The sequence below is a fragment of the Narcine bancroftii genome, chromosome 11, assembly GCF_036971445.1.
Source record: "Narcine bancroftii isolate sNarBan1 chromosome 11, sNarBan1.hap1, whole genome shotgun sequence".
Taxonomy (NCBI): Eukaryota; Metazoa; Chordata; class Chondrichthyes; order Torpediniformes; family Narcinidae; genus Narcine; species Narcine bancroftii.
In genome coordinates, this window is record NC_091479.1 from 79945624 (window position 1) to 79969316 (window position 23693).

At 43.0% G+C, this 23693-nt stretch overlaps 2 protein-coding genes across 4 annotated transcripts in view; one reads left to right on the forward strand and one right to left on the reverse strand.

Annotated features, from left to right (window-relative positions):
* Positions 1-427, reverse strand: part of LOC138745998 (peptidyl-prolyl cis-trans isomerase FKBP4-like) — an 18996-nt gene extending 18569 nt beyond the window's left edge. The window contains 1 exon segment of the mRNA XM_069903660.1: positions 168-427. Within this exon segment, the coding sequence (XP_069759761.1) occupies positions 168-254 (87 nt within the window). The 5' untranslated portion in view covers positions 255-427.
* The window catches only part of itfg2 (integrin alpha FG-GAP repeat containing 2), a 166140-nt gene continuing 142679 nt past the window's right edge, over positions 233-23693 (forward strand). The window contains exons 1-7 of one of the 3 annotated variants that reach the window (XM_069903662.1): positions 233-303; positions 3266-3525; positions 13020-13115; positions 14649-14690; positions 16022-16196; positions 18126-18256; positions 18821-18969. In XM_069903662.1, coding sequence (XP_069759763.1) covers positions 13113-13115; positions 14649-14690; positions 16022-16196; positions 18126-18256; positions 18821-18969 — 500 coding nt within the window. In that variant the 5' untranslated portion in view covers positions 233-303; positions 3266-3525; positions 13020-13112. Of the gene's footprint in view, positions 304-491; positions 633-3265; positions 3526-8982; positions 9167-13019; positions 13116-14648; positions 14691-16021; positions 16197-18125; positions 18257-18820; positions 18970-23693 lie in introns of those variants that run through there. The other 2 variants (XM_069903663.1, XM_069903661.1) reach the window with 2 other exon arrangements.

The following is a 23693-nucleotide window of genomic DNA, read 5'->3' on the forward strand; positions in this document are numbered from 1 at the left end:
TGCCCCGCTGAATGGTTCTAAAGCACCTGCACCTCGGCCTCGCCCCTCAGACCGACCACCTGGTTGATGAGTAATACCGGGAGGTTCATGTTGATGGCAGCTGCTTGGGGCCTGACCCCTTGCCTCAGGGTCTCCCGGATCCGTTTGGCCAGGGCAGCCTTCCTTACCTTCAGGACACCGCCATCCTTCTTGGGGGTGATATCTTCACTCTCCTCCGGGTTCGGCGGCTCCATTTTCTCCTCGCCTGCGGTCATCGTTCAAGTGGCAGCAGATCTGCTCTGCCCGGAGAGCGAGGAGGAGGAGGTAGGTGATGGTGGTGATGGGTGATGGAGGAGGAGGAGGCCGGTCGGGTTCGCACGCGTCAGCAGAGCCCGAACGCCGCTCAAACTCGGCAGCACGTGATGTCCGGGGCGGGGTGAGAGAACTTTCCAGAGGGAGCGGAGACTCCTCCCTCCCTCCCTCCAGACCGCTGCCACATGGCTTCCCCCCCCCCGTTCTGGAAAGTTCCGCGGCGTGGTTCGGGAGGCCCCGGCCCGCCCCTTCTCTCCGTGCAGAGAAGACGGGTTTCTGGTTGCCCCAACCCTTCGGTTCACCGACGCCAGGGAGGTTTATGAGGAAAGGTTGGCGCGCAGGTTTGTGGTGGGAATCCCGATCCCGCCCCTTCACCCCCCAGATCACCCCCCCGATCCCCCCTTCCCCCTCCCGATCCCCCCTTCCCCCTCCCGATCCCCCCTTCCCCCTCCCGATCCCCCCTTCCCCCTCCCGATCCCCCCTTCCCCCTCCCGATCCCCCCTTCCCCCTCCCGATCCCCCCTTCCCCCTCCCGATCCCCCCTTCCCCTCCCGATCCCCCCTTCCCCCTCCCGATCCCCCCTTCCCCCTCCCGATTCCCCCTCCCGATCCCCCCTTCCCCCTCCCGATCCCCCCTTCCCCCTCCCGATCCCCCCTTCCCCCTCCCGATCCCCCCTTCCCCCTCCCGATCCCCCTTCCCCCTCCCGATCCCCCCCTTCCCCCTCCCGATCCCCCCTTCCCCCTCCCGATCCCCCCTTCCCCCTGCCGATCCCCCTTCCCCCTCCCGATCCCCCCTTCCCCCTCCCGATCCCCCCTTCCCCCTCCCGATCCCCCCTTCCCCCTCCCGCTTCCCCCTCCCGATCCCCCCCTTCCCCCTCCCGATCCCCCCTTCCCCCTCCCGATCCCCCCTTCCCCCTCCCGATCCCCCCTTCCCCCTCCCGATCCCCCCTTCCCCCTCCCGATCCCCCCTTCCCCCTCCCGATCCCCCCCCTTCCCCCTCCCGACCCCCCCTTCCCCCTCCCGACCCCCCCTTCCCCCTCCCGACCCCCCTTCCCCCTCCCGACCCCCCTTCCCCCTCCCGACCCCCCCTTCCCCCTCCCGACCCCCCTTCCCCCTCCCGTTCCCCCCTTCCCCCTCCCGTTCCCCCCTTCCCCCTCCCGTTCCCCCCTTCCCCCTCCCGTTCCCCCCTTCCCCCTCCCGTTCCCCCCTTCCCCCCTCCCGTTCCCCCCTTCCCCCTCCCGTTCCCCCCTTCCCCCTCCCGTTCCCCCCTTCCCCCTCCCGTTCCCCCCTTCCCCCTCCCGTTCCCCCCTTCCCCCTCCCGTTCCCCCCTTCCCCCTCCCGTTCCCCCCTTCCCCCTCCCGTTCCCCCCTTCCCCCCTCCCGTTCCCCCCTTCCCCCTCCCGTTCCCCCCCTTCCCCCTCCCCCTTCCCCTCCCGATCCCCCCTTCCCCCGATTCCCCTTCCTCCCCATCGCCCCTTCCCCCCATCGCCCCTTCCCCCAATCCCCTCTCTTCCCCCTCATCCTCCCTTTCCCCCCTCCCCCACCCCCCTTTACCCGCTGCAGCTCCTGGCAACGTGAAGCACCCCCCTCACTCCCCTCTCACCCCTCTCAGTAATGCCTTGGGTGCTCTGTGATTAGGAAGGAGGTTGGTAGGTGGGGGAAAGGAAAAAGGGTTGGGAATCCCCTGCTCTGGACAACTGATATACACACACACACAGAGACATATAAATATAAACAAACAAACCCCCCCACCCCAACCCCAACAGGCCCCTCAAGGGGAGCAAATAAAACATATCATTCGCTGTGTGATCTGTCAAACTTCTTTCTTCTTCTTTGGCTTAACTTTGCGGATGAAGATTAATGGAGGGGTAATGTCCACGTCAGCTGCAGGCTCGTTTGTGACTGACAAGTCCGATGCGGGACAGGCAGACACGGTTGCAGCGGTTGCAGGGGAAAATTGGTGGGTTGGGGTTGGGTGATGGGTTTCCCTCCTTTGTCTTTTGTCAGTGAGGTGGGCTCTGCGGTCTTCTTCAAAAGAGGTTGCTGCCCTCCGAACTGTGAGGCGCCAAGATGCACGGTTTGAGGCGATATCTGCCCAAACTTACTATTTAAAAAAAAATTAAGCTATTTCCAAACCCATAAATTTCGAATAAGGTGACCACATCTGAACAAAAAAATGAATTAATTGTTGAGCATTTTCTCCATACAGGATCTCAACTCATGCCAGCAGGCTATATTTAATTCCATGTTATCTTTCCACGTAATCGCAGTACATTTTCACGCTACTGCTAATGTTAAACAAACAAACGCCATCTGAAACTTGTCCAACCCTAAACCAGTAACTAAAGATACAGTATAACCCAACAAAAAAAAAAATTAATGGGTCCAGTGGTAATTTAATCTTATATAATTCTTCCAAAAAGATTTTAATTTTTTTCCAGAATGGTTGAACCTTATCACAAGACCAAACTGTGTGTACAAATGTTCCAGCATGAAGTCCACACCTAAAACATAAATCTGAATTACTAAAACCGTTCCTTTTTAACTTCTCGGGAGTCGAGTAGAACTGATGTAAAAAATTATAGTTAACTAAACTGGATCTTAAATAATTTAGTCACACTATCTTGACACATAACTTCCCATTCCTCCTGAGATATATCAAAAGATAAATCTTCTTCCCATTTAATTCTAAATTTACTTAAATCTGATTTGTTCATCTTATCTTGTAGCAAGGCATACACGTCTGAAACAAAACCTTTTTTTAATGTGTCCAAAATCAAAAGCTCAAACTTATTTAATTTAGGTCGCGTCATTTCTCTTCCAAAATTATTTGTATTTTGTTCCCGAACACTTTCGGGTGTATTTCATAGATTTTGTGTTGCTGATCATGAAAATCACCTTAAAATTTTCCCTTTCATGTACCTTTTTTTAAAAAAAAGATATAACACATTTTTGTGATTTCCTCTTCTATTTCAAGTCTCCTTCAAGTATACAAAATCATGAGGTGCAGTGTATCATTGAAAATTCATTTTCTGCATTCATTCTTGGACTTCATCCCTGCTGATTTTGGTGCAGTCAGTGACCAACATGGTGAAAGGTTTCACTAGGACATTGCAATCGTGGAAAAGCGGTATCAGGGCAACTGGAATCCATCAATGCTGGCCGACTGTTGTTGGACACTGACACGAGGCATCAGATGCTGAGTACAAACTAAAATCGGCTTCAAAACATTTTTAGGTCAGTTGAACTAACTTGTGTGTCAGCATCAATATGCAATTCAACATACTAAATTCAATAAAAGATAATGTTTCTCCAACTTTCTACAAAGTACAGTAAATCTGAAATTATCTTTGTGCTCATCTTGAAATCTCATAATCCCCAATTTTTTTTCAAGAAAGCAAACCATTTATATTAAAAAAATTGTTGTCCAATGTTCTCACCCTTGTCACAACCTCTTCTTGCTGCTCTCTCCAGGCAGAAATAAGGAGCCTGAAGTCCAGCACTTGCAGGTTCAAGAACAGTTTTCAGCAGCTATCAAGGTCCTGAACCTCTCTGTACCACTCTAATGCTCCGGGATTGCACTATTGAAACACCAGTTTTTATTTCCTCCACTAACTCAAACTTGTAAGAGGTTGCAAGACCTTATTTCTTATGATTCATGATTAATTTTAAGTCTCACTTGCATCTTCAATTATTTTTTCAATTTTGCTTATCTATGAAACAAAGATCCAAATAAGGCCAATCATAAATTCTGTTTTTTTTTCTGGCAAGAAAATGTGCTATAGTTAGAATTGAAGAAAGCTGTGTAAAGTAGTCTGCAGTAGTCACAGTGCTCGATAAACTCAGCAGGCTATGCAGCATCAATAGGAAGTAAAGGGAAACCAATATTTCTGGCCAGAGTTTATAGTGTATATGGTCTCTGCTTAATTTGGTGAGCTATCAGGTCATTATCATGAGCCAATTGTGGGAACCCCAGACTCATAATTGGGCCATGTGGGTAGTTTGTGAGATAATTAACTCTACACATTTTACACAAAATTGCTGGAGAAACTCAGCAAGTCACACAGCATTATGTAGCAGATACATATCCAAGGATTCAGGCAGGCACCTGAATAAAATGGTGGGGGGAGAATAGGTCCGCAGTCAAGAGACCAGCAGTGGATATGGGAGGGCAGGCACAAGTGATAGGGGGAGGGGATAGCTCTCTGAATGGAGAAGGAAGGACACAGGAAGAAGCTTAACAGATACCAGAGAAGTTGGTGTTAATACCATCTGGTTGGAGAGTTCCCAGATGTTACTTCTTCAATTTATGGGTGACCTCGCAGGGGTGGGGTGCGGAATTGAAAAGGTTGGCCACTCGGAGATCCCCATCATTGATGCAGACAGAGTGAAGGTGCTCAGTGAAGCAATCTCCCAGACTGATGTAGAGAAAACCAAAAAAAGGAGCATTGGATGAAACCTTTTTGGCTATGGTCCCTTTTCTGTGAAGCAGGCAACTTTATTTGGTTTCTTTCATACCTCTCGCCAACCGACTACATAAAAAAAAACATTAAAAATATTGAGGTGAAAAGAAAACAAGGCATTTACTTAAATGTGATGTCTTCCCCCACCCCAAGAATGGCTGCAGTAGATGACCCACAGAATCACAAGTGAAGTGTTACTTCACTTGGAAGGACTGTTTGGGGCCCTGAATGGTGGTGAGGGAGAAGATGTGGGTGCAAGTGATGCGCTTCCTCCAGTCAGAGATAGGTACCAAGGGGGCGAGAATAAGAAGAGATGAGTGGACAAGGGAGTCACAGAGGGAGTAGTCCCTTTGAAAGGCAGATAGGGGAAGATGTGCCTGGTGTGAGATCAAATTGCAGAGGATAATAGATGCAGAGGCTGGTGGGATGGTAGGTGACTACAAGGGGAATCTTGTTGCCTCTAGGGGACCAGGGGAATCCTGTCCTTGTTGCTTCTAGGGACAAAAGGGGCCTGGTCAGATGTAAGAGAAATGGAGGAGATGAGGGTTAGGGCTGAGTTGATGGTGGGAGAGGGGAGGACATCTCAGATAATCTCGAATGGAAGACCTCATTGTAGGAGCACATGCCTTCTACCAGGACTGCTCCCCCTTGGACTCCCTCGTCCACTCATCCATACCCACTAATCTCTTCGTACCCTACCCCTGTGACTGCAGGAAGTGGAATGCTTGCGCCCACTCCTTCACTATCATTTGGCATTCCAAACAGTCCTTCCAAGTGAAGCAACACTTTGCTTGTGAATCCGTGGTGATCATTTTTTGCATCCGGTGCTCTCACTGTGACCACAGTCTCCCACAGAGACTGGATGCAGACTGGGAGATTGCTGAGCACCTTTGCTCAGTCCACATCAGTGGTGAGGATGTCCCAGTGGCCAACCATTTCACTTCTATGCCCCACTCCTGAGCCTCATGCATTGCCAAACCAAGGCCAAGTGTAAATTGGAGGAGCAACACCTAATATTTCATCTGGGCACTTTCCAGCTGAATGGGCATGAACACCAACTTCTCTGATCTGTTTGGCCACTCCCTGTCTCCTTCTCTTCCCCATCCCTGTTTCCTTTCCTCCAATTCTCTACCCCTTCCCTCCCATCAGAGAGCTATCCCCTCACTCCATCACCTCAGCTTTTTCCTCATGTGTTGTCCATCCTATATCCACCCATGACCTCTTGCCTGTGGGCCTATACTCCTCCCCTTACCCTTTCCATCATTTTATTCAGACACCTATTTTGGTGTATTTTGTTCATATTTTGATAAAAGGCTCAGGCCCAAAACCTTGGAAGTGTAGCAAGATGTTTGCTTTTGGGTAAGATCTAGTGTAGATCATCTACTGTGAGCTGATTAACTGGATCTGTGAGAAGCCGTAGCATTAAGAAGGAAGAGGAAAAAAGAGGAAGACAGTTGAGAGGACCGTTGGAGTAGAGAAAATAGTCTGGTGTGAGTTGACCTGCTGATGCACGGATGGATCCATGATGATTGGAGGACCAATCTAACATCCCTTACAACAGTAAATGGCTGGAGCAGCAAACTCCAGGGTGGTAGTGAAGGACCTGAGACAAGGTTCCCCGATTTTCCAGGACTTCTTTGTCTGGAAAGTCTTGATGGAATGCTGCAAATTTGAGATGAAGGACATCTACTACCTCCAGGATGTCACAGCTAACAGTCACTTAGAGATGGGATGGGGTGGCAGAGGGTTCTTTAGGACTTCCAGCAGAAGGGAAATGTGGCTACACACGCTATTTAAAGGAGCAGCCACTCTTCACTCTTCCAACGCAGAAGTAATGTGTGATTACGGTGGACATTAAACCCACAAATGCCCAGTCGTGGACACCAAGTAGAGGACAGCAAAGGTGCCATCATCCAGTATGGCATTGTAATCATTGAGGTTAAGGAGGTGGTTGGGGATAATCTTGTGGATCTAATGTACCATAACATATACCACTGATGAACGTGTATGCCTTGCCTGCACAGACTGAGAAGCTGGCCATCTTCCAGCAGCTCCCACCATTGTTGGGATGTCCAAGCCAGTTGCTCCAACTGGTGAGTTCAACTGTATTTTTGGAGCAGTTGGATGATCTGGCAGTGACAACAGCAGACTGGATGACTTCTCCAGATTCCTGATGAAGATGGTAAAGGACCCGCATCTGCACGATGCTGTCAGCAACTCTTCAGGTGGAACTGAGCCTCAACTCACGTATTTGAGAATTGGTGGCTCAACATGGTCTTCATGTCAAAGCCCATCACAGTCAATTTTGAACACTGATGTGTTCTTCTCTGACCGCTGCCTCCTTTGCACATCTTGTCACCTAAAGGAAGACCTGAAGGCAGGCAGGGGACATAGAAGCTCGACATGAAGTTGCTGACCCCAGAGAAAGTAGAGGAACCAAAGGAGTACACTTGGAGAACCATGAAACCATTCTTGTCCTCTTATCACGGAAGATTTAGATAACAGCAAGTCTGGACCAGCCTATTAACCTAGGGGAGCTGACAGCCTCCATCTGTTCTTTTGGGTTGAGTAATACTTCTGGAAGCAATGATATCTGGCTGAGTTCTACATGGCTCTGTGGGCCTGGATTTGCTAGAAGTGTACAATGCTATGCTCCTGGCAGGCAGCATGTCAAACTTCATGAGGAAGGGTATCAGGAATTGAAAACTCATCATTATTGAAAGTTGACTTCAAAATCCTGTCCAAGGCCATCACCAATCGATTCAAGTCTGCCCTGGGCCAGGTAATCCACCCAGACCAAAACTGCATAGTTGGTGCAGGAAAATCTCTGGCAGGGGTGGACACATGTCTGGTCATCTTAGACCAGGGATAGACTTTCAATTGGATATCACACACATACATGATGGGCGTGCCCTCCAAAATGGGCTTTGGGTAGAGAATCTGAAATTTGATTAAACTGCTCTACACGGACATCAGTAGCACAGTCCAAATCAATGTGTGATTCTCTATACTGAAAACTCAAAGGTATTATTTCTTGTGCAAATTTATTTAAGGAAGGTTGTTTATTGTCTTTTGAACAGCTGACCAGTTATTTACAGATTAGAAGTTTCTGAAATACCATGTTACTGGACTTTCCATTTGTATATCCGCCAGATCTAGTCGTTAAGAAAACCTCACACTCTCGGATAGAGGAGGGAGAAAAATTGAGTTTATATAAATCTTTAACTTGTTTAGTAATTTTAATCCCTAAATTTGTGAAATTTTCTCAGACAATCTTTAATGGAACTTGAGTAGCTAGGGACCTGCATATTAATCGGTAAAAGTTCACTGTTATGAAGGTTTAATTTATATCCAGAGAAATAGCTAAATTAAGAAAGCACAGATGACATAGCTGGGATAGATCTTTCAGGCTGAAGGACACTCGGAGGTTTGGTGCAGCCAACGTCAGGGCACTGTGGGGAAGGATCACAGTCTCGAGTCTTCCTATTACCGGACATTAAGGGGCTGAGCCCCTCAAACAACAGAGGTGGGAGAAACAACAAAATGCCACGGTGGTGGTCACGATGTCAATAGGAATGAATGTCACAATGGTGGCACGGGTTGATATAGCAGTTTACACGACACTGTTCCAGTGGCAGCAATCGGGACCCGGGTTTGAATCCCCCACTGTCTATGGGTTTTCCCCGGGGGTTCCGGTTTCCTCCCACCATTCAAAATTTTGGATGCCACAGGCTCATGGGATGAAAGGGTCTGTTACTGCGCTGCGTGTCGAAATGAAATGTGTTGGAAATAGATGGATGCACAAGTAAGGTTGGGAAGAGGCTATGAGTGGCTTTCTTATTGTGAATAAGGCCTATTTTCAGTTTAAAACGTATCCTTATCTTTGCTACACAAAGAACGCTGCTTGATTTGCCAAATGTCTCCAGCAATTTTGTGTAAAGTGCAATTCCAGCGCCTGCAGACTTTCTGGTTTAAATGCACTCTGCTCCACTTGCATGGACTCCAAGGCTCTCAAATCCATTTGATTTTTGTTCATCTCTCAATTGACGCCATCTGGTGGAGGAGGTCAGCAGGGTCAGTCCGCTCCGTCCGGCACCGGGTTTGATCCCGCCATGCATCTGCTTTCTCTGCGCAGACGTCACGCAGGACCTTGTGCAAAGCGCTTTGGCTGCACCCAGCCCCGCCCCCCCCCCTCCTCTTGCTCCGACGCCTGGCCTGCCTGACGTCATCCACGGGCCAGGATCCGCGGACGTCGCGCTGCAGTCCAGGAGATCGCAGCCGGAGAGCAGACGTGTGGGAGGAGTGATGCAGCGCGGGCAATGCGGTCTGTGAGCTATGTGGAGAGGGTGGCGCTGGATTTCACTGGAAACCTGTTCACGCAGGCTGTCTGCTTGGGAGATACGGACAACGACGGGGTAAATAGACTGGGCAGTCGGTGCGGATCCTCCTTTGATCCAGGGCACCACCTCACAACCGTAACTGGACCTGGACGAGAGGCCGGTCTCCTTCATGTTTAAATACCATTATCTCAGGCTGGGCCCCTTCACACAAAATGCTCCCCCACTTGATGACCAGTTTTAGGGGAGGACGCCTTAATATTTACCTAAACACGCGGAATGAATGGCAGAACAATCTTAATATTTACAAAAAATGATATTACTATCAAAACAGGACGCCTTCATTCTTACAGGAAATTATCTCGTGCCAAAAAGGAATCGTTAAGTTTATTCTTCTCCTAGCACAAGGAGAAGGGTTCTTCCGTGAGGTTCACTCTAACATTCGGGGAGTCGTATAAAGTAGGGCAATTAAGGAGTGCAGAGTTCTGAAAAAGGAAGGTAAATCAAGAGCAGCATGAGAACATGCTGGGGGTGGGGGGGGGGGGTAGTTTATATGATGATCTGATTTATCCCATTCTGCGGCAGAGCAACTCCTATTACACTGCCATCCAGAAAATATGTTTTTAATGGTTCACCTGTAGAAGTTGTTGAGTCTTTGAGGAAAATAGAGGTGTTGGTATGTTTTCTATATGTTTTCTTGACTGCTGCACTGTTAATACTTGCAGTTTTGTGTGGCAATTATCACAGTGACAGCTACTGTCCCAGTGTCAGGCTGTATTTCTAGTTACTGATCTGGACTGAAACTGTAATGGTATCAAGCCAGTCCATTAATATTTATTAGATTTGTATCTGTGTAGACCACACATGTCAAACTCAGGCCCAATTTGGCCTGTGATATAATTATATTTGGCCCGCAAGATCATATCAAATATGTATTAGAGCTGGCCGCCGCGCCAGTATAGCGCATGCACAGCTAATACTACAAATCCCAGAATGCTTTGCAAATGCGTTGGTGCCGGCCCGTCAGCCCGCTAATCGCCCCCACCTCCTCTCTTTACTTTCATTAGCATCTGCGACCTGTCGCCCAACTCACATGTAATAAACCCCTTACGAAAAATGGCCAAACGAAAGACAGAAACCAGGACCTTTCAAGACAGGTGGGAGGCGAACTCAGACCCCAGAGTTTGATGAACTTGCATCTAAGAAGAGATGCCAAGTATCTGGTTTAGACCCAGGTGCATCAGAGTAAATCACAGTGTAACAAGCTAAGCCTGGATTAATATTTTCTTTGGTTAACTTTGGACTCTTCATAGTTGAAAGATTGGATCTTCATTGAAGCAATGAAGTTATTTTTTTGACTTGTTGCCTTGTGAAAAAAAAATACATTTAAAAGGAGCTTAAAGGCTATAGAGAAATATTATTTATTGAATATTTTATTTCTCATTTGTTAATGCTTCTTCTGGAAAGAGTTTAACCAAAACTATTATTAAACATTTATTTTAATAAGAAAAAGTTTAACATTACAAATGTTGAAAGAAGAGAAAACATGCAGATGTTGTTGAAAATTTTCAATAAATATTTAGTTTGGCCCACGACTTAGTCCAAGTTTTTAATTTTGGCCCTCTGTGAATTTGAGTTTGACACCCCTGGTGTAGACCATTTATTATTTACAGGAACCACTCCAGTGACAGGCCAGGACCCATTAATACTCACAGCAACATTGCCAATCCCTGAACATATATACAGAACCATACCAGAGTCAGACTAGGTATGTTAGTATTTACAGGAACAGTACCTAGATAGGCAAGGCCCATTAATAATATATGAAAAATAGACTTGCGCCAGGTCTGGACCAGTTGAAATTTGTAGGAACTGCTCCAGTGTTTAACCTTGATCCCTTAGTATTTACAGGAACTCTATCATGATCGGACCAAATTTTATTTAAAGGAACCTTATTAGAAACAGGCACATTTTTAAAATTCACCAGTAGCTGTTGCAGTGACTTTATTAATGAGTAGTATACGAATCATGGGACCTTTACCGGCATCATCTACGGCTCCTAGAACGCTTCCACCAGCGTTGTCTCCGCTCCATCCTCAACATTCATTGGAGCGACTTCATCCCTAACATCGAAGTACTCGAGATGGCAGAGGCCGACAGCATCGAAACCACGCTGCTGAAGATCCAATTGCGCTGGGTAGGTCACGTCTCCAGAATGGAGGACCATCGCCTTCCCAAGATCGTGTTATATGGCGAGCTCTCCACTGGCCACCAAGACAGAGGTGCACCAAAGAAGAGGTACAAGGACTGCCTAAAGAAAGCTCTTGGTGCCTGCCCCATTGACCACCGCCAGTGGGCTGATCTCGCCTCAAACCGTGCATCTTGGCGCCTCACAGTTCGTCGGGCAGAAACCTCCTTTGAAGAAGACCGCAGAGCCCACCTCACTGTCAAAAGATAAAGGAGGAAAAACCCAACACCCAACCCCAATCCACCAATTTTCCCCTGCAACCGTGTCTGTCTGTCCCGCATCGGACTTGTCAGCCACAAACGAGCCTGCAGCTGATATGGACTTTACCCCTCCATAAATCTTCGTCCGCGAATCCAAGCCAAAGAAGAAGAAGAAGTATACTAATAATGGGACTGGATATACAACATTAATACTACAGTGCAGTTTTTCGGCAGAACTCTATTAATTGAACTGTATCATATGTTGGGACAATGATTTTATTTAATAATAAAATAATATTTAGACCAAGTGTTGTATTATAAATGGGGACTTTTATATATAGGAGCTATAACTACAGTTAAAACTTTTATTTCAATTGATCAGAAATGTAGTTCTGAGTACAAACTGCTGCTTACTAGTATTTGTTCTGACTTTAAAAATGCTCTCCAATAACTATCTAACTTGTTCTTTCTCATAACCGTGTTATTCCTTTCCACTTGAAGTATTTTTCACTCTGCCAGTGATACCCAAGGACTCCTTTAACTTAAAAGAATTTGTTGCAGTTACTGCATTTAAAGAAACTCTGCCAGTGACAGTCAGTTTTCCTCCTTCCTCACCAATACAGTTGTACATGTTGCAACCTTCTAAATTTGTGTCAGACATACTTCCCACAGGGTTTTTCCTTACCATTCATTTATTTTTTTTTCCAAAATATATTTATTGAGCATCAAAACCAACTTCGTACACATTATACAGATGAGCAATAAGCTCCTATTTTTTTTTAAATTTTAAACCCAAAAAAACCAACATACATATACAAATGTTAACATTCACCCACAGATACACACCCAGACACCCTACTCCCTGACTACCTTGGCACCTTTGTTGACAGTATATTACCTCTCTTGTACTGGTACAACCATCTCACAGTTAGTAATTTACTCCAAAAGCACTCATATTTCAGAGAAATAACACATAAAAGGTTGCCATTTATGGACAAATTTTCTGGTGGACCCTCTTAATGTGTATTTGATTTTATGCAATTTAATAATGTAACGGATTATGTTATATTTTATGTTGTATATAGATATGTTTTAAAGGAGATAAATTGGGTTTTTTTTAGTGTAGGTCACAAACAAACACAAACACAGACCTCATTTATAATGCCAGAGCTCTATTCAAGCTAGACAGTCCAGGCTCCCAGTGCCTTTGTAAGGACAATGGAAACTGCTATGCTGAAGGACTTCACAAGTAGATGTTAATTGGACATGCATTATTGTTTTGGAAAGCAACAGATGGACGGATTCAGAAGATTGGGTCCAGTGCTGCAGGACTAATTTTACATTTTCTGTCCAGAAAAACTGACCAGCATCACCAATTACACAAGAACACCGATTTAAAACTGATGTCAAAACTTTTGAGTAATATCCATTTCCACCATAACTTAGATTGATGCCTTCTGTTTTCCTTTTGATTCTGTTTCAGTTGAATGAACTTGTGGTTGGGGATACCAATGGGAGACTATACGTATATAAGAATGATGACTGCAAGCCGTGGATTACCCGGTCTTGCATTGGAATGGTGTGTATTAAAATTTAACTCACATTTTCCTTTGTTACTAAAGCAAGTTGACACATTTTAACCTTTTTGTTCCCTTGTACTCATTCAGGTGCTGAAACAAAGCAAGAAAATTAAACCTTTGAAATCAGAATGAGAGTTTATCCAATTACTTTCCTGAGTCTCGAACACTGTCCCCTCTCCCAACACATCCAATTTTCAGAAGAGATTTGCTAGTATAGTACAGGCGTACCCCGCTTTTTGAAATTTTGCTTTATGTCACCACTTTTACGCAAGATCTACATTAATGTTTTATCACTAACCAAAAGAAATCCGAAGAGGATTTTCGCATTTATGAGAAAAGACGAAAAGCAAGATTAGCATTCAGTGGCTATCGGGAGAGTGCGGGGAAGTAGGATCAGTATAGGGACTGATAGCGGATTGTCGGAAGAGCGCGGGGCAGAGGGATCAATATGGGGACTGATGGAGAGCTGTTGGGAGAGTGCAGGGCAGTGGGATCAATGTGGGGACTGATAGCAGGCTGTTGGGAGACCGTGGGGCAGTGGGACTGGAAACGCTCAAAAATTTTTCTCTTATAAATTAATTGTAATTGCTTCTTTGTTTTATACCATTTCGGCTTATGAAAGGTTTCATTGGAATGCTCTACTTTCGGATAGTGTGGGATACCTGTATATGGAATGAAGGAGGTGAGAGTGAGAATTATTCTCATTGAGGCAGAGATGGTTAAGGAGAGGTTGAAGAGAATGCTTAATATTATGAGGGCTTTAATAGAGCAGATAGTATACAATGCAAGTTGTAACCCAGACCAACATGATTGAAAACCTTGTGGACACAAATCTTGGAGTTACAGGAGTAGTCATAACATTTGGGTTAGATCATTTCAAGAAAAACAGGGTTAGCATGCTCTAAATACTTGCACCAAAAAGTCTGTAACTTATTAATGGTAGTATTAGCGTGCAGGATCACACACTGAATTAATTAGCTCAGATTTTTTTGTGTCAGTGGCAAATTTTTGTGATGTGCAGTTTTTATTTTGTTTTTCTCTTCCACCAAATTGAAATAAAAAATTTAGAATATAAGCATTACTTTGTCAAAGTGTTTCAAATGCAATAGAGAATTCTGCTTTAATTTTGAGATGAAATAATTTTTTTTAACCACAGTATCATCTGTAATTCATCTCTAGAATATTTTCTCTCTTTAATATTGTAGGTATAGATTTTTTTTGTTTTATGCTCAATTAACAATGCTTTCATATTGAGGGTGCAATTCAAAATATCCAAACATTTTTCAGATGGCAATTTAAAAATTGTATAATTATTTCCTCTGTTTACCTTTGGTATTTATCAGATTAGGTAAGCATTTAAAAAATGTTCAGGAAAGGATAAAATATTTTTTTATTTGATTAAGAATGTAATTTCAAACATTTTACATCTGACAGATTGAATTTAATAACATTGATATATGCTAAATATAAATCTGGATTGATGTGGATAGTTCAGTGCATTTTATACTCCATTAACCTTTGTTTGTTTCCAGGTAACTTGTGTTGGTGTAGGGGACATTTGCAACAAAGGGAAGGTATGTTCCTTGCCTTGAACTTCTTAATTGAACGATAATAGTTTAATTTGCGAAAGGTGTGGATTTGTGATCCATAGTAGTTTCAGATATGAATCCGGTTGGGGATTAGTTTTTCTGTAACATTGTCATGAAGTTTTGAAATAAATGGAAGTAAACCATGTATTGGCACCACCTGTGGAGAAGTAATCAGAAAATGTATTTCAACAGAACATTTATTTCTTTTGATTGCAATTTTCATATAACAAAAATATTGACTGCAAACAACCAGAGTTAAAGTGCTGACTTTTTTAACAAAATTTACACTTTTTAAATTCAGGAAACTAATCAACCTAGTAATTGTACCTTTATTAATTACTATCAATCAATGACAAATGATTACAAGAAAATTGAACAAAATATTTAATTTCAAAATAATTTAACAATCATGGTGCTTACAGATCTGCATTTTATTGATTTATGGATAAATGAATCAGGAGCAGGCTACTCAGTCCCTCAAGCTTGCTCCACCATTTCATGAGTTCAGGCTAATCTTATCTTAATGTCAAGTCCATATTCCCATCTTGCTGGGGTATTCTTTATCCACTTGCCTATCAAGAATATATCTACCTTAGTTTTAAACATATTTTTAGATTGAATCTAATTTCAAGTTGTAACCTGTATTTTAGATGAACTATTCTCAAGATTGGAAAATCCACCATTTGACATGCCTCGGCTTCAACTTGATATTGCACAATTTCTTTTTACACCTGGAAATGTAAAGTTTTCACTAGATCTCCTTGTGCAGTTGATAATTTGATGGAATAAACATAAAATCAACAATAATATTGGAAAATGAAATTAGTATTACAAGCTAGAAATAACTAATGAATACATTACTGTGGTAAAGAGAATTCGAATACTGCATAATAGTCACAGCTGTATATTGTCTGTTGAGGAACAGACGTCCTCCATACCTTCAGTATTGGAATTAAATGAGGTGAAGTTTTCTGGTATTCAGAGATGTGGCAAAGAGGCTATATTTATATTTCCTATTATATTTTACTAATCAGACCTGATTTGTATTGGGCAAGACAGCTTGGATTAAGTGTTAGAATTGTGAAAAGATAAGCTAGGGCCAATAGAAGAGGTAGTTAGAGGTAGTATCAGTAAAGAAGCTGAGGTCAGAAAGGGTAACCAGATGACCCAATGATCATTGTCCTATCTTCTATTTCAATTTTCGAGGGTCCATCTTTACTATAGTTACTTTATTGTTAACTTCTAAACAGTTGTAGCATATTTGTAAGGATAATTAATTATTAAACTTGAATATAATTATTTTTCACTTTTTACAGAATTTTGTTGTAGCTGTGGGTGCTGAGGGTTGGTTCCATATTTTTGATCTCAGCAACATATCAGCGAAGTCGGACACTGCTAGTCACCATGACTGTCTATTTAATGATGAACAAAAAGCATTTCATGCACAGCATATCCCTGCCAACACCAAAGTGATGCTCATTAATGATATTGGTGAGTTGAAGGAAATTATTATTGTGATGAACTAAAGTCAGTAAGATGAATTAATTAAAATTTGATGTAAACTGCTTGACAAAAAGGAGCAGTGAATAGCTGAGAATAATTATAACATAAAATCTATTTAAAAGTTTCATATCTGGCATAGTTTTAAAAATCCTGTGGGGTCTCAAAAATATCTCCAAGACAAAATCGTGACTTAACCATTACTGGGTTTCCTTCATATTTTGGTTTTGTATTTAGTTCCTTTTGATCATATATTCTTCAGATTTTCTGCCATGGCTCCTTCTACCTGCATTCAGACAAAGCCTAAAAAGAGCTGTTCCTGACTTTGTTTATATATAATAGTTTTTTAATGCATATAATTATTACACCTGTATATTCCTTTTTATGAGCTTATTTTCTTTAATGGCTTTTACTTGTTTATCACTATTGAAAACTAAAAAAAATTGAAATGAAAAAAAAAGTTGATCTAGAGATCAAGACAGCCAGAAGGTAGTTGTGGAAGGCTGAAGAATGGTTACAGGATTGCCATGAGTCAGTGGATTGAGCAGGATTTGAATGACTACACCAGGGCCTTTTACAGAATTTATCAAATCAGCTGTGGACAAGTGTGTCCCCATCAAATGGTTCAGGGTTTTCCCCAACCAGATGACCAATTAAATCTAGAACCTATTGAGAGACAGATCCTGAACACTGCAAAAGGAACAGTTATGTCCTGAGGAAAGCCATAATCTGGGTAAAGTTGAGATTCCGGACGAGAATGGAAGGAACTAATGATACCCGACAGCTGTGACGGGTCCTAAATGACATAACCTGATATAAAACCAAATCCAGTGCAATAGGAGACAGCAAAGATTTACCCCCAGATGGTTCAATGCCTTCTACACCTGTGTTGATCACCAGAACAAGGAAGAACCACTGCACATCCCCATGTCCCTGATGATCATCTACTGTCAGTATCCAAAGACGATGTGTGGGCTGCCTTCAGGAAAGTGAATTCATTGAAAGCATCTGTTCCCCATGGAATTCCTGGCTGAGTATTGAAAATGTATGGTGACAAACTGGCCAATGTATTCATGGATATCTTGAATATCTCACTCCGACAGGATGAGGTACCAACCTGTTTAAACAGGCCTCAGTCATAGGAAGCATGTGGTAACCTGTCTAAGTGATTAAAAGTAAAACATGAAAATCTGCAGACATCGTCAACATCATCATCCCCTCTAAACTGATCAGTAAACTCCAAGACCTGGGTTTCAATACCCCATTGTGTAATGAAAATCCTATGTGTCTTTGCCTCCAGACGCCAATCAGTGTAGATTGGCAAGAACACCTCCTCAACAATCTCCATCAGCCCCCTGCTCTATTCACTTTACACCTATGACTGTATGGCTCAGTTCTACAGTAACACCATTTACACATTTGCTGTCAATACCACTGTTACGGGCTGTATAAAAGTAATATTGAGTCAGCATATGAAGGGAGATTGAAGACTTGACTGAATGGTATAATAATAACCTCTTATTGATTGTCACAAAGACCAAGGGCTGATTGTAGACTTTAGGAAAGGAAAACCAGAGGTGTACAATCCAGTGATCACTGGGAGAAAATCAGAGGTGAAGAGACTGAGCAAATTTAAATTCCTGGGAATCGCTGTCTTGGAGGACCTTTCCTGGATCCATCATACTAATGTCATCATGAAGAAAGCACATCACCATCTGTACTTCATCAGCAGTTTGTGGAGGTTCAGTATGTCTTTGGAAACCTTTGGATACAGAATTGTATCCAAAAATAGAGAGTGGTTTCTGTTTTCTTAGCTAATTTAATGAAAGCAAACCTCCAGAAGCAAAATTTGATTTAAAATACATAAATAAAGAGAAAAGATTCTTAAAACTAAAATAAATGAATTGTTTCTTCATGCAGATGGAGATGGAAAGTGTGAAATGGTGGTAGGCTACACTGACCGTGTCGTGAGAGCATTTCGTTGGGAAGACTCCTTAGTTGATAGTTCCGGACAGTTAGTACTGCTAAAAAAATGGCTTCTGGAAGGGCAGGTATGGATTTATAACATCATGAGATGCTGAAAATGATTTTAAGGTTCTTGATTGAGCTCTATTTAAAACAAAAGATGCTAAACATATTCAGAGCTGTTTTAAGGAAGTTAAAAAATACATGCAGTGAAATATCTTGTACAATTCTAGGCCATCTAAAACTCTATCAAGTGTGGTTTAATTTTAAGAAATTGGTTGGCTAACTAGCACAGAGGTAGGCCACATATTTTGGGAGCGCATTGGGGAAGGAAATCAAAGAATGGGGCCTAGCCAATTGAAAGCATATTTACAAATTGTGTGAGCAGAAGACAACAGTGATGTAGAAGACAGCACAGAAGTTATGCACACATGGTATTATAGTGGAGGTGGAGATAAAGGCGAAGAGGGAGGTAGAATGAAAAAAAAATGGCATGCCATTCCAAAATGTTATGGCTCATTCTTGGGTGGTCTTGAAAACTTCCTCATTTATTATTTTTCCTGGCAATGGGAACCAGTGGGGAAATTGGAAAATAATTCTGGGATATATTGTTTTATATTGTAGTAATGATTTGCATTCTATTGTGACAGGTAGACAGCCTTACAGTGAATCCAGGATCTGATGGGTCCCCAGAATTAATGGTCTCACAACCAGGGTGCGCATATGCAGTTTTACTCTGTACGTGGAAATTGGATCAAGAAAAAACACCAAAAAGAAATCCCTCTGGAGCATCTAACAGGTAAAGTTATAAAGAAAGGCTGATTGCCAGAAGAACAAATTCAAGTTTTGTAATTTCAAGTTGTATCCTTTCACTCTTCTAGAAGAAAAAATATAACCTTTTTTTTCCAATGACATTCGGTCTGATGTGGCATTGTGCAAGGTACACTCTCTGGTCATTTCCATCAAGATAATGGTACCATATAAGATAGCTACATTTAATTTACAAAGTTTATGCAAGTTAAATGGAACATTAAATGAGCACTTAACTGTGCAAAGTTTGATGATTATTATTCAAGCAATGGGAGTTGGTGAGTTAACGTGAGAGATCCCATCCGTGCATGTGCAGCCATTCCTTTACAGTCCAGAGGGGAGAAACCACTGAACTTAAATGAGCTAAACTAAATATGCCAATCATAACACAAACCAGTGACTGAACATATTTTTTGCAACCAAAACATCTTTATCCATAAAAAAGCATAAAGGAGGGGAGGAAGAGGTGGGCACGTTGACTCACCAACTCCCGTTGCTTGAATAATAATCATCAAACTTCGCACAGGTAAGTGCTTGTTTTTTTTTGTTTTTTTTTTAAATTTTTTATTTTTCACACCATAAATCACATTAGCCATGATATACACTATTTTTTTTTCACACATATACAGTGACTTTTTCTCCCCCCCCCCCCCTTTCCTCCCAAACCACCCCCCACCCCCCCCTCTCATCCATTTTAGGTATACAATCTAGGTTGCATTAAGCCAGTCAGACAATGTTGTCATTCAACAAAATTACACCAGAAATTCTACTGAGTCCATTCTTTTCTTTCCTTCTCCTTCCATCAACTTAGGTAATGTTTGTCCCCGGTAGGTTTTCGCTATTGTATTTAATGTAAGGCTCCTATACTTGTTCGAATATTTCAATATTATTTCTTAACCTATATGTTATTTTTTCTAATGGATTACATTTATTCATTTAAATTTAGTAGTTTCTTCCTTTTTAATTTGGTTATGTATTCCATTAATATTTAAAGACATATAGTTCAGTGTAGCCCTTTTATATTTTGTTTATCTTCTCTTTCCGTTTTTCCATCATTACCTTTCCTCCTTTTCCATTTCTGTTTTCTTATTTTCAACTCTTTATAAGACAACATTCCTACAACATCCAACATTTTCCTTATTCTCCTATTTCTATCTTATTTATCCCCAATCTCCCCTTCACCTCCTGAGTTGTCCTTTTGGTAAGTGCTTGTTTAATGTTCCATTATTCTTCGCAATGTACGTTGGTTTGCCAACGTGAGAGTTTGTAGCTCCATGGCTTATCCCCTTCAGGTGGTCTGACAGACCATAATCAATTCAATGGGTCCCCCTTCCATGGCCTTATTGAATCTGCTTCGTGTAGGATGGAAGCCGTGAAACTCTGCCCTTTTGAATTTAAAGGTTTGTTGTAGAACCTATTACCCAATCCTGCCTGGCGAAGGATATCCCATATAGGGACCTTGGCCCTATTGGCTGCCAAAGTCGCCGCCGCTCTAGTTGAATGGGACCCAAACTAAGAAACATTCACTCCAGCCACTCTCATAGCCTCCTGCATCCATCTGGCCAATGACTGGGGGGGTAGCCCACTGCTGCGTTTTTTTTAAAACATATAAAGAGGTATTTCTCATTTAGTCTAATATGTTTTGTACATACAATGTATCTTTTTAAACAATCAACACACATAATCTTTCGTCTTCTCCATATGCATACAATGAAAATTTTGTCCCAATTTTCCTTTCCCTGTTATGTTTCAAAATGTCTGTAACTTGAATGCTTACACAGTCCTCCTCCCAATGGATATAGTCTATATGAATGGAAGACAAAATTTGTATCCTTTGGGCCGATTTCAAGGCCATTAGCATTATCAGCTTATCGGATAGGCTACGTAAGTCCAAACTGGAAGCTGGTGACAGTAGCCTTAAATAGTCCAAAACTATCTTTACCTCCCAAATTTCCTTATATCGGGGTTCCGGTGGACGCAAGTGGAACACTCCTTTCATAAATCTTTTGATCAGGGGGTGGTTCATCATCTCATGCTCAGAGTCCTGGAACATCAAGAAAGCAGCCAGTGCACTCTTTGCTGTATTCACTGTGTTGTAGCTGGCTCCCTGCACATAGAACATAAAGGTTAGAAATCTCAGTACGCCTCTGATAGAGGCTGACTGTTCATTCAGTCTGATTAGGGCACAATACTTTTTCCATTTCCCCATATAGGAATCACACTGTTTCTGAGTAGACTTTTCTCCAAGATGTCTGCAGGATATCCAGAGTTCTAGGCACACCTTTGCTTTTTGTGAATATCAACGGACTTCCCACCATAAGCCTAAGGGGTACAAGAAATCAACATTGGGAAGGCCAATTGGACATTACCAGCAACCCCGAGGCACCATCTTCCTGTATCTTATTCAGGCACTTTGCCACCAAGGTGAACGGGGAAATGCATAAAAGTAATATATTGACCAGTCTAGGGTAAAGGCGTCAATGGCCTCCGTTTGGGGATCCGGCAGCCAGGACACGAACCTCGGAACCTGGGCATTAAGTAAACAAATTTATCTCTGGCATGCCAAAGATGTCTACTCGCAGTTTAAAATATTTCTTACCCAGAGTCCACTCAGTGCTATAATTGAATTTTCTTGACATCAGGTCTGTCTGTATGTTGATCTGATCCAGTAGGTAGGTGGCAGTAACCCAAATGTTCCTTTGAATGCACCAGTGCCAAGTCTCAATGGCTAACTTGTTACAGGAAAGAGATATGAGGTATTATTGAGGTAGGCCATTGCTGAAGTGTTATCCAACCTCAGCAGTACATGAATGTCATCTTCCCTTGCACGGAAAGACTTTAGTGCTAGAAACCCCACTAGCATTTCCAAATAATTAATGCCTGATTTAGAGGCCTCCCTGAGGTCTACGTCTGTCCATCTGGCTCCAGTAGATTTGTGGCTTCCCAGCCTTCGCCACTGGCATCTGACCTGATCTCCAGGTCCACCTTTCTGAGCGTAAGTCTGCGAGATATAGTGGATCCACCATGCCAAGTTGGATCTGGCCTCACTTGTTAGCCTCATGGGCCTGTCGATATGTCCTCTAGCTGCCTTAAGAGCTGATATTTTGTCCCTTTCCAGGAACCTATAATTTAGCAGACCATATTGTACCGCCAGGAAAGATCCTGCCAGTTTCCCAATCAACCTGGCCACCTTTCTTATGGAGGGACAATACTCCGTCATGAGCCCTCTGCAGGCTGTCCTAATCTCTGCCATTTTATCCTCTGGCAGAGTAACTTGTGTGTCTTCTGTATCAATAATGAAGCCGAGGAATTTTAACCTCTTAGTAAGCACCAACAACATTGATTTCTCGGGATGTATAAGAAACCCCATATGGCTAATAATCTCGAGGTGACTGCTACTGCCCTTTTTGTTTCCTCAAGCGATCTGCCCACAATAAGAGTATCATCTAGGTAACCCATTACTATGTGCCCCTCTTTCCAGAACCTAGCAAACACCTAGCAAACACTTGGTAAGTGCCCTGGGCGTCGAGCTCAGCCCATTCGGCAAAGCTCTCCTTTCAAGTAAAATTTCAAGAACTTCCTGTACTGTAGGCTGATCACGAACGAATAGTATGCATCTTGCAAATCTATCTAGACCATATAATAGTCCTTACGTAACATAGGCATCACAGAATATGTTATCTATTTTAAAATGCCTATACAAGACACATTCGTTAAGATCTGATAGATCAAGTATCACTCTAGTGCTGCCACTTCCTTTGGGTCACGTGAGGATGTTTGATACAAACTCATGTTTTTCATGGCTACAATGTTCAGTAACGTTTTTCTTTTTTAATGCCATGATCTCAGCATGTACAGCCTCCATCTGCTTTTATATGTATATAGACCCTTTCTCCTTATCAGAGGGGATTTTTGTGAATCAAATTCAATTTTATACCCCTTCACTGTCTGCTGAATAGAAGCATCAGTGGTAATACACTATCATAGAATAATGTCAATCGACTGCCAACCATTAAAGCCTTATAATTATCAAGTTTACTCGACTGTAATTGTATAGCGTTCACTTCCTCGACCCGTCTAGTCTGCAGGCTGATGCACTCTGGGCCCACCTCCTCGAGTACTTTGAGCGGGAAAATGCTGTTGCTGCTGTCTCCACGGAGGGCTTTGCCTTAAAAAAAAAAGACATGCTGGCTGTTGCCACTTGGAGCAGGAAACCGCCTCAGTTAACCCGTTTAAATTCCACCGCATACCTGCAATAGGCGTGAAACATAACAGGTTCTTTTGACCATGCCAACCGCTGCCTACTGCTGCTCATTCAAATCTTTCACCTATTTGCTGAGATCGTCACCAAATAGAAATTTCGTTACAGGGTTAAATGGTCTGCACAAATGAGCATATCTTACACCTTGGGCTTAATCAGCTCCTTCCTGAAAGGATTCAGTTCTTAGTTTGCATGGGATATCAACCCCAGAGCGTCTTGTTGGGTCTCCGATAAATCACGTGAGAGCGTTTGCACGGATGCAGTGATAGCTTTAACCAGTGACACCTGTAGTCTTTGCATTTCATTCTTTTGCGCTTGTGGGAACCTTCAAATTGTCCAATATTATGGGATTTACCTTAGACATGTCCTACAGAGGGCAGTTAACAGGACAGGGGTACTTCTTGATGGATTCTTCTAGAACTGTCTCATGAAAAGCATTCGATACCATATAA